We start from the raw sequence: 16,556 nt of genomic DNA on the forward strand, positions 1-16,556 counted from the left end.
TGAGCCCTTGCAGGCCACAATTTTTGTCCGATTTGGCTGAAATTTGTGATGTTCTGTTCTGTTAAGACCTCCAAAAACTGTGCTCAGTATGGTCCGAAGCGGTGTATAACCTGATATAGCTCCCATATAAACCGATCTCCCAATTTGACATTTTGAGTCCTTACAAGCCGGAATTGTTGTAAGATTTGGCTGAAATTGAGCATGTAGTACGGACCAAATCAGTCTATAAGGAGTTTTTGGTTTAGCAGCAAAAGAAAGGTACTTTTATCGTAGGCGAAGTTGCTAAAGGTTTTACAATAAACAAAGTAAGTTACATTCAATAATGCTACGTTTATGGCTACCATTGGATATGTTGAAGCGAAACGTTACATAGTTACAATAAAACTTGGTAAAAAGAATATTTTGTTTGTCGCAAAAATGTCTAAAACGCTTTATGTTTTGCGTATAGGGATTGTAATATATTTCCCATACAAACCGATATCTCTATTTGATTTCTTAAGCCTCTAAAGGAGTTAAAAAGGAGTTCCAACAGAATGGTGGTAAGTGTGGTGAAAATCGATCTATAATCTTATATCGCTCCCATTTAATACGATTATGCGATTTGACTTTTTTGTCTTCTAAAATTACCCTGTACAGTTACTTTCAATGTCCATAACAAGTATGGTTTGTAATGGGATCAATTATATGATAAGACCCTGCATACAGATGTCTTGTCTAGTGTTTCATGCCACACAAATGCGTACATCAAACTAAAGGCAGACCATATGTTTGTGTATGGACCAATTAGTTGATCTGACACATAAATTATGTTTTTAGCCAATGGGCAAAAGCAATCGTGCGCCGCCATTCATCTGTTCAAATGAACATTTAAAATTTTGTAAACAAATTATACGGCAATGAATAGAACGCAAGAATAGTATAAGGTTAGTTTGTGTGACATATAGGAGGCAAAATGCAACATATCATTAGGTTAAAGTGGTAGTTCATCAATAATGCATGTCCATTTGGTAGGCCGCATTGCCCTATTTTGAAAGTATGGGGAGATATAGCGTAGTCCTTAGACTTAAAAACAATAGATGAGAAAAGAGATTTCGGTGTGCACGTTTATCGAAATATCGTGCAATTATGCAGAAAACTGGAGCAACATGGACCTGTATTCTTAGTAATATCTACTACACGCAAAAAATAAAGCATCAGTCACAAAAGAAATTTTGGATAACCAAACTGCTTTTACCAAATCCGATAGTATTTAGTTTAAGACGGAATTGAAAGATCTTTTATGATAAATTCATGCAATGCTTAGACATAATAGGTGCAAAATGATAATAACTGCGGTTCTATAAGTATATATTGGGCGATTCATATAAAATTGTAATAACCTCCGCTCTAAGTATAAATCGGAGGATTCATATATATGAGAGTTATATCCTAATTTGAAATCATATAGATAAGATCCGCTAGGATATGCAACAATCATTAGAGAATGCTATGTGTACATTTCGTGAAGATCCGCAATGCTAAATTACTCCAAATCGGACTATTATATATAGTATGTATCAGAGTTTAATAAAAATTCGAACCGATGCACAGTGGTGCCAAATCGAAAAATCTTGGGAATAATTCAGGAATTTTTGAACGGATAGAGATATGGACATGAAACATAGTAAAATTTGAGGAGTTTTCCAATAAGCATGCAAAATGTTGGGACCCTAGTAGGTATAGTGGCTGAACCATGGGGCTTGAAAGTTGTTCATTTATGGGCCGACCAGATTGATTATTTTTTAAAAGATAGAGCCCCTAAAACCCTACAAAAACATGCTGAAATGTTTAGTATATCACTAATGATACGATTGAATTTTTTTTACATCGTTGGAAAGGTTACAAAATTCTATTGTGTGCAAATTGTTCGCTCCTATTAAAAGTTATTCGCTTCAGAATCTAAAATTTCCGAAGAAAAACTTAATTTTGCATTTTCGGTAAAAAATTTTACATCAATATTGCCTTCATACTATAACTTTTTATACCCACCACCTAAGGTAAAAGTATATTCGTTTTGTCATTCCGTTTGCAACACATCGAAATATCAATTTCAGACCGTATAAAGTATATATATTCTTGATCGTCGTAGCAATCTAAAACGATCTAGTCATCCATCCGCCTGTCTGTTGAGCAGTCTAAAAGCAGGTGTTCGAATAGAACCTATATTGGACTATATATTGATATAGCCCCCATATAGACCGATCCGCTGATTAAAGGTATTAGGCCCATAACAGCCACATTTATTTTCTGATTTTTGCTGAAATTGAGGGCAGTAAGTTGTGTAAGGCCACTCGACATCTTTCTTCAATTTGGCTCAGATTGGTCCAGATTTACATATAGCTGCCATATAGACCAATCTCTCGATTAAGGGTCTTGGACCAATAAATGGTGCATTTATTGTCCGATTTTTCCAAAGTTTGGGACAGTGAGATGTGTTAACATCCTTCTTCAATCTGGCCCCGATCGGTCCAGATTTGGATATAACTGCCATATAGACCGATCTCTGGATTTAAGGTCATGGGCCCATAAAAGCGCATTTGTTGCCCGATTTTGACAAAACTTGGGACAGTGAGTTGTGTAAGACCCTTCGACATTCTCCTTCTATTTGGTCCAGATCGGTCCAGATTTCGATATAGTTACCATATAGACCGATTTCTCGATTTAAGGTCTTGACCCATAAAAATCGGATTTATTGTCCGATTTTACCGAAATTTGGGACAGTAAGTTGTGTTAGGCCTTTCAGCATTTTTCTGCAAGATCGGTCCAGATTTGAATACAGCTGCCATATAGACCGATCTCTCTTGAGCCCATAAAATACGCATTTATTGTCCGAATTCGCCGAAATTTGGGACAGTGAGTTGTGATAGGCACTTCGACATCCTCCTTCAATTAGGTCCAGATCGGTTCAGATATGTATATAGCTGCCATATAGACCGATCTCTCGATTCAAAGTCTTGGCCACATAAACGGCGCATTTATAATCCGATTTCGCTGAAATTTGCAGAGTGACTTAAGTGAGACATCCGTTTCGGGAAGATAGGTCTATATTTGAAAATAACTGCCATATAGACCAATATTTTGTTCTACAAAATTGAACAATGACTTATTAGGCCACTTAATGTCCATGTCGAATTTGGTCCAAATCGGTCCATATTTCGATATAGCTGCTATGGGGGCATAAATAAGGCATTTTTCACCGGATTATAACGAAACGTTGTTTACATATATACCGAGGTGGTGGGAATCCAAAGTTCGGCCCGGCCGAACTTAACGCCTTTTTACTTGTTTTTATTGCAATAATCCTCCGAAATAGCTTTCCAAATTTGACTAAAATGTGTAACGTTCCCCTCTAATTTTGTTATTTGCGAAGACATTTGTAAACCGAAGAAGAAGAAGTTTTACATGGCATCGTACCTCACAAATGTTGTTTTTTTTAGATATCGCCAGGATTCGAACCCAGGCGTTCAGCGTCATAGGTGTACATGCAAACCTCTGCGCTACGGTGGCCTTCGTTGCAGCATCACGTTTTGAAATTCGATTCCTCAATCAAAAGTTATGCGGGTTAGAAAATTTTCAATCAATTAACAAATTGTCCCACAATATTAGAAATACCGGCGAAACCTTCACTAAAAGTAAAAAAAATGTTATAAGTCATATAACTCATAAACCATTAGAGATTTACTATAGATTTTATTATTTTCTTGTAGGGTAATATGAGCTTTATCCCTAAAAAAAAAGAATTGAGCCGATAGGCTCATAAATGACTGCTTTCAATTTCAATTCAAAATTTGAAATGCTCTACGTGAAGAACTTTCAAGCACCTTGGATAAGACCACGGACCTATAGAACCAAATATTGCATATTTATTGGAAAACCTCTCAGCATTGACTATGCTAAATTTCGTGTCCATATCTCTATCTATATAAAAGTTCCAGAATTATCGAATTGGCAACATTCTTCTGTTATTATAACCTCCATCATAAAATGGGGGTATACTAATTTCGTCATTCTGTTTGTAACTCCTCGAAATATTCGTCTCAGACTCCATAAAGCATATATATTCTTGATCGTCATGACATTCTATGTCGATCTAGAGATGTCCGTCCGTCCGTCCGCCTGTCTGTCGAAAGCACGCTAACTTTCGAAGGAGTAAAGCTAGCCCCTTGAAGTTTTGCACAAATACTTCTCTAGTTGTAGGTCGGTTGGGATTGTAAATGGACCATACCGGTCCATGTTTTGATATAGCTGTCATATAAACCTATCTTGGATCTTGACTTCTTGAGCCACTACAGGGCGCAATTTTTATCCCATTTGGCTGAAATTTTGTATGAGATTTTTTATGATTTTCAACAACTGTGATAAGTATGGTTTAAATCGGTTCATGACCTGATATAGCTGCCATATAAACCGATCTATAATCCTGACTTCTTGATCCACTAGAGGACGCAATTCTTATCCGATTTGGCTGAATCGGATGTTTGTGGTATTTTGTTATGATTTTAAACAACTATGCCAAGTACGGGTGAAATCGATGTATATCCTGATATAGCTGTCATATAAACAGATCTGGGCTCTTGACTTCGTGAGCGTTTTAAGGGCGCAAATCCTATCCGATTTCGCTAAAATTTTTAACGACTTGTTTGGTTATGACTTTTAACAACTGTGCAAAGTATGGTTCAAATCGGTCCATAGCCAGATCGGTTAATAGCTGCCATATAAACCCATCGGGGATCTTGACTTCTTGGGCCTCTATATGGGCGCAATTATCTGATTTGGGTGAAATTTTGTATAAGGGCTTCTCCCATGACCTTCAACATACGTGTCAAATATGGTCTGAATCGGTATATAACCTAATATAGCTCCCCTATATAACGATCTCCCTTTTTTACTTCTTGAGCCCCTAAAGGGCGAAATCTTTATTCGAATTGGCTGAAATTTTACATACATTTTACATGTGGTCTCCAACATTCATCCCAATATGGTTAGAATCGGACCATAACTCGATATAGCTCCAATGGCATAGCAATTCTTTTCTTTTATACTTTCCTTTCCTAAGTTTGGCTAAAAAGAGACATCGGGAAAATAACTCGACAAATGCGATCCATGGTGGAGGGTATATAAGATTCGGCACGGCCGAACTTAGCACGCTTTAACTTGTTTTTATACCCTCCACCATAAGGTGGGGGCATACTAATTTCGTCATTCTGATTGTAACTACTCGAAATATTCGTCTGAGACCCCATAAAGTATATATATTCTTGATCGTCGTGACATTTTATGTCGATCTAGCCATGTCCGTCCGTCTGTCCGTCCGTCTGTCCGTCCGTCTGTCCGTCCGTCTGTCCGTCCGTCCGTCTGTCTGTCGAAAGCACGCAAACTTCCGAAGGAGTAAAGCTAGCCGCTTGAAATTTTGAACAAATACTTCTTATTAGTGTAGGTCGGTTGGTATTGTAAATGGGCCATATCGGTCCATGTTTTGATATAGGTGCCATATAAACCGATCTTGGGTCTTGACTTCTTGAGCCTCTAGAGGGCGCAATTCTTATCCGATTGGAATGAAATTTTGCACGACGTGTTTCGTTATTATATCCAACAATTGCGCCAAGTATGGTTCAAATAGGTCCACAACCTGATATAGCTGCCATATAAACCCATCTGGGGTTTTGACTTCTTGAGCCTCTAGAGTGCGCATTTCTTATCCGATTGGAATGAATTTTGCACGACGTGTTTCGTTATTATACCCAACAACTGTGCCAAGTATGGTTCAAATCGGTTCATAACCTTATATAGCTGTCATATAAACCGATCTTGGGTATTGACTTCTTGAGGCTCTAGAGGGCGCAATTCTTATCCTATTTGAATGAATTTTGGCACGTAGTGTTTTGTTAGGATATCCAACAACTGCGCCAAGTATGGTTCAAATCGGTTCATAACCTGATATAGCTGTCATATAAACAGATCTGGGGACTTGACTTCTTGAGCTTCTAGGAGGCGCAATTCCTATCCGATTGGCTGAAATTTCACAAGACGTTTTTTATACCCTCCACCATAGGATGGGGGGTGTACTAATTTCGTCATTCTGTTTGTAACTAATCGAAATATTCATCTGAGACCCCATAAAGTATATATATTCTTGATCGTCGCCACATTTTATGTCGATCTAGCCATGTCCGTCCGTCTGTCCGTCCGTCCGTCCGTCTGTCTGTCGAAAGCACGCTAACTTGCCGCTTGAAATTTTGCACAAATACTTCTTATTAGTGTAGGTCGGTTGGTATTGTAAATGGGCCATATCGGTCAATATTTTGATATAGCTCCCATATAAACCTATCTTGGGTCTTGGCTTCTTCAGCCTCTAGAGTGCGCAATTCTTATCCGATTTGAATGAATTTTAGCACGACGTGTTTTGTTATGATATCCAACAACTGTGCCAAGTATGGTTCAAATCGGTCCATAACCTTATATAGCTACCATATAAATCGATCTGGGACCTTGACTTCTTGAGGCTTTAGAGGTCTTCATTATTATCCGATTTGCCTGAAATTTTGTACGACGGATCCTCTCATGGCCATCAAGATACGTGTTTATTATGGTCTGAATCGGTATATAGCCCGATACAGCTCCCATATAAATCGATCTATCTATTTTACTTCTTGAGCCCCCAAAGGGCGCAATTCTTATTCGAATTGGCAGACATTTTACACAGGTCTTCAACATATAATTTAATTGTGGTCCAAACCGGACCATATCTTGATATCGTTCTAATAGCAGAGCAAATCTTTTCTTATATCCTGTTTTGCCTAAGAAGAGATGCCGGGAAAAGAACTCGACAAATGCGATCCATGGTGGAGGGTATATAAGATTCGGCCCGGCCGAACTTAGCACGCTTTTACTTGTTTTTTTTTTTTAACTTATTTTAGAAAACTCTCCAGAAAAATATGTTTCCTATTATTATTTTTTTTTAGTGGTTTCTTTCTCTCTTTTTACAAATTTATTTGAATTGATAAACTTAATACTACATATAAATAAATAAAATGATGTCGGTAGGCTAGAGGACGTGTGGAAAACTACCGAACATGAAATCATGACTTCAGTTCATCAATGCACTCCTTATGCTAGAAAATGTCAAATTTTCCATTGGAAATGTCAGAGTGCACCTGTCAACACTTGGTACTGCCTAGGCCAGAAAAGTAGGTAGCAGCCCTCTCATAAAAATAGTACTTCCCCAAAAAATCATATTAGTTTATAGCAAAGATATTCCAAATGTTTAATTTTTTTGCATATAAAACCCAGTAAGGAAAGGCAAAAGTCGGGCGGTGCCGACTGTATAATAACCTACACCCCGGGGAGCTCTCTCTTATTCTGAACCAGTTTTGATAGACCTCGCCGGATGTTTTCAGATGAGTAAATAAACAATCCGTTCCACATTTCGATATGTTCAAACTGTTATAACTACGGTTGACAAATGACAACATTATTGCAAATTGCAAAGATTGGTCAACAAATGCACTTGCTGTGGATCTAGAAGTGATAATCGGGCGATATACATATATGGCACCTATATCTAAATCTCAACCGATTTCAATGAAATTCACCAGTAATTTTAAGATTCATAAGGATATACTTCCTGCCAAATTTTGAGAGAATCGGTTGCCAAATGAGCACTTTATTGAAATATTTCTCAAAATCGGACGAACATATATGCGACCTTATCTAAATCTGAACCGATTTGGAGCAAACTTCTTGGATATTGCGGTAGTCGTCGAGGAAGGCGTTGTTCACATTTTTGGCAAGATTGGTCAACAAAAGCATTTGCTGTGACTGTAGAAGTGATAATCGGGCGATATATGTACATATATGACAGCTATGTTTAAATCTGAACCGATTTTTAAGAAATGACAACTGATCATTTTACTGCATTATTTCTGTATATATGGGCGCTATATCCAAATTTTAACCGATTTTTTCCAATTTCAAATGGCTTTGTCTCTTAGACCGAAAAACATGCCTGTACCAAATTTGAAGACATTCTCATGAAAATTGCGACCTGTAGTTTGTACACTAATTAACAGGGATACACAGACAGGCGGAAATAGCTAAATCGAATCCGAAAGTGATTCTGAGACGATCGATATACTCATCAATGAGTCATCTGTCTTCCTTCTGGGTGTTACAAACAAATTCACTAAGTTATAATACCTTGTACCACAGCAGTAGTGTAGGGTATAATTAAAATATATGAAATTTGGAGACAAGTGTTCGAGGAACCGTGGTAGTCATGTTTAAGGGTTCCTATTCTATGCAAAATAAGGTTGGTGAATAGTAGATTGAAAATATTTCATAGAAGAACTTGTTTCGAAGAAAAATTAAAAAAATTAATTAATTAATCTATAACCATATTCACAAAAAGATGTAAGTTATCTTAAGTTTTCACTTGTTTCTCCATGATTTCCCTACAAAGACATATTGTTTGAATAATCCAAAATGAATTCTTTGAGGTTAAGTTTTATTTAAGATATTTAATGTTGAAAATTTAATGCAATTTTGAAGAATTAATCGTCGTCGTAATCGTAATCAGGTTAGGGTCCGATTTGAATCATACATAGAACAATTCTTGGAAATCATAACAAAACACCTTATGCAAAATTTCAGTCAAATCGGGCGAAAATTGCGCCCTTTAGAGGCTCAAGAAGTCAAGACCCAAGGTCGGTTTATATGGCAGCCATATCAAAACATGGACCGATTTGGCCCATTTACAATCTCAACCGACCTACATCTAAAATAAGTATTTGTGCAAAATTTGAAGCGCCTAGCTTTACTCCGTCGAAAGTTAACGTGCTTTCAACAGACAGACGGACAGACGAATAGATGGACGGGCGGACGGATATGGCTAGATCAACTTAAAATGACATGACGATCAAGAATATATAGAGATGTTACAAACAGAATGACGAAATTAGTATACCCCCAGCCAGAATGGAGGCTAGTCACAAAAAGTGTTTCTTTTTTTGTCATAGGTTTATTTCTATCTCGAAATCAAAATATTTGGCTTTTATCCACAAATCTTAATGAAGCCTTAAACAGATTAATTTGACAGTTCCATGAAGGAAATCTGTCAAATAATCCTATTTCAACTCTACATTAAGTTGTGTGAATACCGGTGTTAAACTTTACAAAACGCCACAATCTACAACTATAATTTCCTTTTTGGTTTTTCCATTTTTAGAGCCATAATCGGGCAAAGAATTCAAAATCTTCAAACCATTGCTAATGACACCAAATGGAATGCGTTCGTTTTGCGAAATAGGCAAAGTTTTAAAGCTGATGGTAAAGCTCAAGCAGCCAGAAGGAAAACCTTTCAAATTGTTGCTGGAAAATGAAAGAACTCCAATATTTTGTGAATGATTCAAGCTCTCGGTGTGGCTGTATTCATAATGCTTGCCATGGAGGGCACTATTTTCCACCATTAACTTGCCTTCAATCCACAAGGAAGGAAATATACGCATAAATTGCAATTTTTCGCTTGCATGGTATGTGCATATGCGCACAAACTCTAATACCAAGTCGGGACATGCTTCGGCATAGAGGAGTAGGTTTAGTCGACCCAAAGGTCTTAGATTCTTAACGTAGAGATCCAAATAGATATGGGGCCTTAATAGTGCTTCCATAATAGATCTCTCTGGAATGTGGGTAGCACTCATGTAAGCTATAACCATGTTATCATTTAACCGAATTGGATGCCTCTTCATTTGCAACAGTCCTTCACTTCGGCGCGTATCCAAAGAGGATTTAACCTTCAGCAATCGACAACCTAATGCCAAATTTTCCTTTTGGATTTCCTCTATGCGCTTATTAGCTCTCTCAAGGTAGGTGGATCTTTGACCCTTATATTTATTGTAATTGTCGATCTTGCCATGAGTCCTTTGTATGTGGTTAATTCTTCTCAACAGCTGTATATTGCTGTCCAGTATTCTTTTGCTGGCCATAAAATCGTCTTTCAATTTATTGACATTCAGAAAAGTATTGGTCATTAATTTGGTGGGCTTCATATCGACTTTACTCTGGGCATTTGCTATGGATTTCTTGTGGGCGATTTGAAACGCGCGCATATACTTTGGATTCATATCCATGTGGGATATTTTACGTGACATTTTTAGAATTGAAAGCAAATATTTATGAAATATATGTATGCATGTGTTTTTGAAGTATAGAAAATAATGGTGAGATATTCTTATAAAGTGTTACCAACCCCGAACAAATAATAGTTTGAGGCATTTATGATTGATAAATTTTTGGAAAACCACATTTAAATCGGTTTATATGGGTTTAAGGCCGATTCAGATCATACTTGGTACATCTGTTGGAGGTCATAGAGCAGTCATTGTTCAAAATTTCAGCAAAAATCGGATAAGAATTGCGCCCTTTAGAGGCTCCAGAAGTACAATCGGGAAGTCCGTTTTAATAGGAACTATATCAAAATTTAAGCCAATATGGTCCATTTGTAGAGATCGGTTTCTGCAGGGTAAATACCCAAAGCTTCTGTATTTATTAGGTAAATACCCAATAAATACATTTTTGTGTATGTATTTTGGTATTTATAATTTTGCAGATATCTTGGGTATAAAAATATTTTCCAAACAATTTTTGATGATTTCGTATTTTTTGTATATAAACCTAATCTTCTGATCTCATAAAATCGGATTTTAGATATATATAGCCGCTATATAGATCGATCTCCAGACTTAAAGACTTGAGGCAATAAATTGGTCATTTTTCATCCGATTTCGTTTAAATTTAACACAGTGTGTTCTGGTAGATAATATATACCGATCTCCCTTTGTTTGTTTGTATGTTTTTATACCCACCACCGAAGGATGGGGGGTATATTCATTTTGTCATTCCGTTTTCAACACATCGAAATATCCATTTCCGATCCTATAAAGTATATACATTCCATATAGACCGATTCTCCGATTTAGGGCTATAAAAGCCGCCTTTATTTGGATATATCTGCCATATAGACCGATCCTCCGATTGAGGGTCTTAGGGCCATAAAATATACATTCATTATCCGATTTCGCTGAAATTTGGGACAGCGGATTGTGTTAGGCCCTTCGACATCCTTCGTTAATTTTGCCCAGATCGGTCCATTTTTGGTTATAGCTCCCATATGGACCGATCCTCCGATTAAGAGTCTTAGGGCCATAAAAGCAACATTTATTATCCGATTTCGCTGAAATTTGGATTATGATTTCGCTGAAATTTGGGACAGTGAGTTGTGTTAGGCCCTACGACATCCTTCGTCAATTTTGCCCCGATCTGTCTGTTTTGTTATACACAATTGAACAATGACTTGTACTTATTAGTATTTGATGCAAATCGAAACATATTTCGATATAACTGCTATGGGGAAGAAGTTATGCAATTTTCACCTCTGCGACTAAGATGGGGTGCGTCCACAGGGATCTGGGTCTGAGTCGAGTGGGTCTGGCCGGGCAGTTAAACAGGTGACGTGTATCGTGCGGTCCCTGGTTACAATCAGGACATACATCTTGCACGTCGGCATAAATCCTAGCTCTGTGGGATTTGAGGCGGCTGCATCTGCCGGAACGTAATTGAGCCAGAACTACTCTGGTTTGCCGGGGAGGTCGAATTCTTCGGGTGCAATGGGTGGCGGTCGTTCTCCAAGGACTACATTCAACCGGTAACCAATTAACGCGTCTGCTACTGTGTCTGCATGAATGTTGTTCAGACCTGCTTGATATGCCGCTTCATCTAGAGGTTCTCTCTTGTAGCGCTGAACCTCACGCTCTAGATCGTGTAGATCTACCTTAAGGCTCTAAGGCTATCCACAAGATGATGATTTGGATGATTTCTGCGATAACAGCCCAAAAGGTATTGCTTAGACAGCATGTAGTTATGTCTTCGCACTGGTAGAATCTTTGTCTCCTGATGGAGGTGGTCCACATGAGAACTGAAGAGACAGCCCGTCGCAGTTAGGAGGGCGGCATTCTGACAGATCTGAATATTATTCCACTGCGTGTCACAAAGTTGACGTGACCACACTGGCGCTGCATAACTTACCACAGACCGGCCAATTGCTTTGTACGTGGTCAACAAGGTTTCTTTGTCTGCACCCCAAGTGCTGTCAGCGAGTGACTTGAGGACCTTGTTTCTAGTTTTGACTTTATTGCAGATTGCTGTGGCATGTGGGGAGAAAGTGTAGGAGCTGTCAAATGTGACGCCAAGTATTTTGGGACACTTGATGGTCGGAATCATTTCTCCAACGACCATTACAGTCAGCTCAGTATTCACCTCACGCGTATTTGTAGTGAACAGTGTGGCTGAAGATTTGGTGGCGGATATCTTCAGATTTCTTGCAGCGAAATATGAGGCAAGATCGTTGAGGTAGACGTTCAACCTATCGCAGATGTCATCAATGGGTGGGGGGCCTGATGCCATGATCGTACAATCGTCCGCATATGATACGATCTCTATGCCGTCTGAAGGGGGTGGGATGGAGGATAGGTAGAGGTTAAACAGAGCCGGAGATATCACCCCACCTTGGGGAACTCACTGTTTCACTCTACGGTGTTTCGACTTCTTATCCTTAAATTCCACAAATGACTGGCGGCCACACAGATTATTCGCGACCCAACGTTTCAGGCCTGCCTGGAGCGACGTGTTGGCGATGTCCTCAAATAATTTGGCATGGCTGACCGTGTCGAATGCCTTCGATAGGTCCAGTGCCATGAGGACCGTCCTATCACATGGCCTGGGTTGATTGAAGCCACGGCAAATGTGTGTGGTGATGGCATGCAAAGCTGTTGTTGTGCTGTGCAGTCTCCGAAATCCATGTTGATGCTCGGCGAATGGAAATTCTCCTACGAGGCTCGGGAGGAGTAATGCCTCAAGCGTCTTTGCACTGGTGAGAGAAGGGAGATCGGTCTGTACGACTTCCCCAAACTCGGGTCTTTTCCAGGCTTCAGTAGCGGGATCACTCTGCCCATTTTCCAGACATCGGGAACTATAAGAGTGTTCAATGACAGGTTGAGGACAGTGGTAAGGTACTCAACTCCAGGTGAATCCAGATTCTTCAACATCAATTTAGAGATTCCGTCGGGGCCAAACGCCTTAGATGATTTGGCGCCACGGATGACATTCGTAACTTCGCCCACGGTAAATTGTGACGGCTGTTCATCGGCTCGGAGACCACAACTATGGCGAATGGCTCTCCTCCTTGCCCTGTCTCTCTCGGGATGCACAATAAATTGACGGTTGAACAGCCTGGCGCATCTTTTCGGATCAGTCACGGTTATTTCGCCAAAAGTGACTGAGGTCCTGTCATCCCATCTACCGGGGTTCGAGAGTGACTTAACAGTAGACCACAGTTTGCCTACACCGGTGCCTAAGTTACATTGCTCCAAGTGTTCCAGCCACAAATTCCGCTTATGTTCGTTGACTACCCTGTTTATTTCCAGCTTTAGCTTGCTGATTCTGGGGTTAGCGGGGTCCATAGCACGAATCCCATCACGCTCATCTGCGAGTACCACTGCTTGTGCCGGGAAATTGGGCCACACTTGGGGTATTCGACCGGCTGGTATAAAGCGAGCGGCTGCTGCGTTAATGATGCCTCGGAATTTCCTCTCGGCCACAAGCACATCAGAGGGGGGTGGCAGTTCACTGATGCGATTGGTATACTCTCTGAAGTCAGTCCAATCGGCCTTCTTATGATTGATAAACGTCCGGCGCTCAGAGGTTATGAAGTGGGGTGGTCGGTCGATGGTGGGAATTATGGGGAGGTGGTCTGACGGCAAAGAGATGACGGCTTGCCAGCATACGTCACTCAGGAGATCAGGGGATCCAATGGAGATGTCTGGCGAGCTGCTGCTCCTCCTCGTAATCCTAGTGAGAGCATCCTCATTCACCGTGCAAAACGCGGAGCTCGTTACCTAGGGGAGAATGCCATGACGTGTGATGCGCACTAAAATCCCCCAGAACCAGACGATTATGGCCAGATAGCAACCCACTTATGTCGGGGTTGTAAGCCTGGCCATTGATCGGGACACAGCTACCAACCGGCGGTATGTACACGTTGTATATCTCTATATCGGCAGTACCAGACCTAACTGCTACCCCCATACATTCCATATATGGGTCACTAGCGTCAAGCGCAGGCGAGATAGGTCTATACTGCACGGAATGGTGTATAACGAAGGCCCGGCCGAACTTAACGCCTTTTTACTTGTTTTGTTTGTTTGTGGGCTTGTAAATTTGTTTGTTCCGTATAGACTCAAAAACGGCTGAACCGATTTTTTTGACATTTTCACAGATTGTGGGGAGTGGTCCGGAAAGAGCAATAGGCTATAAAATTTTATGATATCGGTAGGCGGGCGGACCCTAACCTTAAAAATACGATCCCAAAATAAAAGTGAACCGATCGGAACAATATGGGTTCAAATGAAAGGTACTCAAGAGTAGACTACGAATTTCATATTAAAAATTGGATCCAAGTAACTGGGGGGCCGCCCCAAACACAAAACCCCCTAAAATAGGGAATCGAATGAAAGATATGGGAATCGAATGAAAGGTATTTGGGAGTAGATTACGAAAATGGTCAGGAAGGAGGAAAAGGTTTTTTAGTTTGTGATATTGGAAGGAGGCGGTCCCTCCCCCGTTACTTGGAGCTATATGAAGTTATAGTCCGATTCGGACGATAAATCAATGCTGAACATTGTAGAAGTCATTGTGTAATATTTCAGTTCATTCGGATAAGAATTGCGCCTTGTAGGGACTCAAGAAGCAAAATCGAGAGATAGGTTTATATGGGAGCTGTATCCAGCTAGTGATCGATTTAGACCATATTAGACACGTATGTTCAAAAGAGAAGCCGTTATACCGAATTTCAGCCAAATCGGAGGAGAATTGCGGTTCATGAAGTCAAGATCCCAGATCAGTTTATATGGCAGTTATATCAGGTTCTACACCGATTTACGCCATACATAGCACAGTTATTGAAAGTCATAACAAAACACCTCATACAAAATTTCAGCCAAATTGGATAAGAATTGCGCACTCCAGAGGCTCAAGAAGTCAAGATCCAAGACCGGTTTATATAGCAGATATATCAAAACATTGACCGATTTGACCCATTTACAATACCAACCGACCTACACTAATAAAACGTATTTGTGCAAAACTTCAAGGGGCTAGCTTTACTCCTTCGAAAGTAAGCGTGCTTTCGACAGACAGACGGACGGACGGACATGGCTAGTTCGACTTAAAATGACATGACGATCAAGAAAGATATACTTTATGGGGTCTTGGACGCATATTTCGAGGTGATACAAACAGAATGACGAAACTAGTATACCCCCATCTTATGGTGGAGGTTATAAAAATGAGGTTCAAGTATTGGGGGTCGCTCCACCCTCAAATGGGAATATAATTCGATTCTAGCTTGATGAGCCTCAAAATAAAGGCATTTGGTAGCAGATAACGAATATGGGATCAAGTGATGCATATTTTTAAGTGGCGTATCGTACCCCCAAAGTTATGACGTTCAGTTGCAAACCTTGAGTCAAGATGGCCGCCATATTTAGCTCATCGACAAGGAGCCTAGTTTTCCTAGACAAGTCCAAAAAACATGCTGCTGGGCAACACTTTCATTTTCAAAAGTTTTACATAGTTAAATTACTAAGAACTGTCGCCACCGCACCAAAATAAAACCGGCAAATTAGTTCTCTACCACTGAGAATCGTTTAGAAATTATTTGAATAGCCAAGCAAACCTGAACAATGAAAAAGAGCGCGAGAGGTACAGGAGAGTGTGTTCAAATGGCAATATAGGGCTTAAATGAAAGGTATTTGAGTGTAGAATACGAATCTAATATCCAAATGTGTGGCCAAGTGTTTAGGGGGCCGCCCCTCCCGAAAATTCCAACAAAAAGAGGACAAACTAACGACAATAGCAATATGGGGCTCAAATGAAAGGTCTTTGCGAGTAGACCACGAATCTAATATCAAAATTCGGGACCCAAAACAACCCCCAAATGGAACAGCTTTGCTTACATTGACAATTTGGGTATTAAAGAGAGTGGATCCCGATATTGATAGTTATTAGGGCCCATACCCCAAACCGGACATATTTGATGACTTTTGCAATAAGGGCTTAAATGAAAGCTATGCGGTTCAAATAAATGATATTTGAGAGTAGAGCACGATGCTGATTATTTTCAGGGCAAAGTGTTTTGCGGGACCACCCCACTCACCAAAACACCCCTAAATCGAGCATATTTACCGACCACGTCAATGTGGGGCTCAAATGAAAGGTATTGGGGAGAAGAGTATGAAGTAGATACCCACTTTCGGGACCAATTTTTTTAGGGGTCTACCCCTTCCCCAAAACACCCACAAAAAGCAATTATTTATTAACCATCGCAATATGCGGCTAAAATAAAGGTATTTGGGAGTAGAAAAAGAATCTGATATCCAGATGTGGGACCATGTGTTTTGGGCACC

General features: G+C 39.9%; 2 protein-coding genes across 8 annotated transcripts in view; both read right to left on the reverse strand.

Annotated features, from left to right (window-relative positions):
* LOC106093786 (axotactin) overlaps positions 1-16,556 on the reverse strand; it is a 448,664-nt gene that overhangs the window by 324,736 nt on the left and 107,372 nt on the right. The window lies entirely within an intron of this gene.
* LOC106095251 (peptidyl-prolyl cis-trans isomerase E) lies at positions 9,036-10,231 on the reverse strand. The gene has a single exon (XM_013262491.2). It carries the CDS (start codon positions 10,185-10,187, stop codon positions 9,207-9,209), a length of 981 nt encoding a protein of 326 aa, XP_013117945.2. The 5' UTR covers positions 10,188-10,231; the 3' UTR covers positions 9,036-9,206.

The sequence above is a fragment of the Stomoxys calcitrans genome, chromosome 1 (assembly GCF_963082655.1).
Source record: "Stomoxys calcitrans chromosome 1, idStoCalc2.1, whole genome shotgun sequence".
NCBI lineage: Eukaryota > Metazoa > Arthropoda > Insecta > Diptera > Muscidae > Stomoxys > Stomoxys calcitrans.

Excerpts from the sequence above, each read along its gene's own strand:
- LOC106095251 (XM_013262491.2), bottom strand. The coding sequence starts at position 10,187 with ATGTCACGTAAAATATCCCACATGGATATGAATCCAAAGTATATGCGC.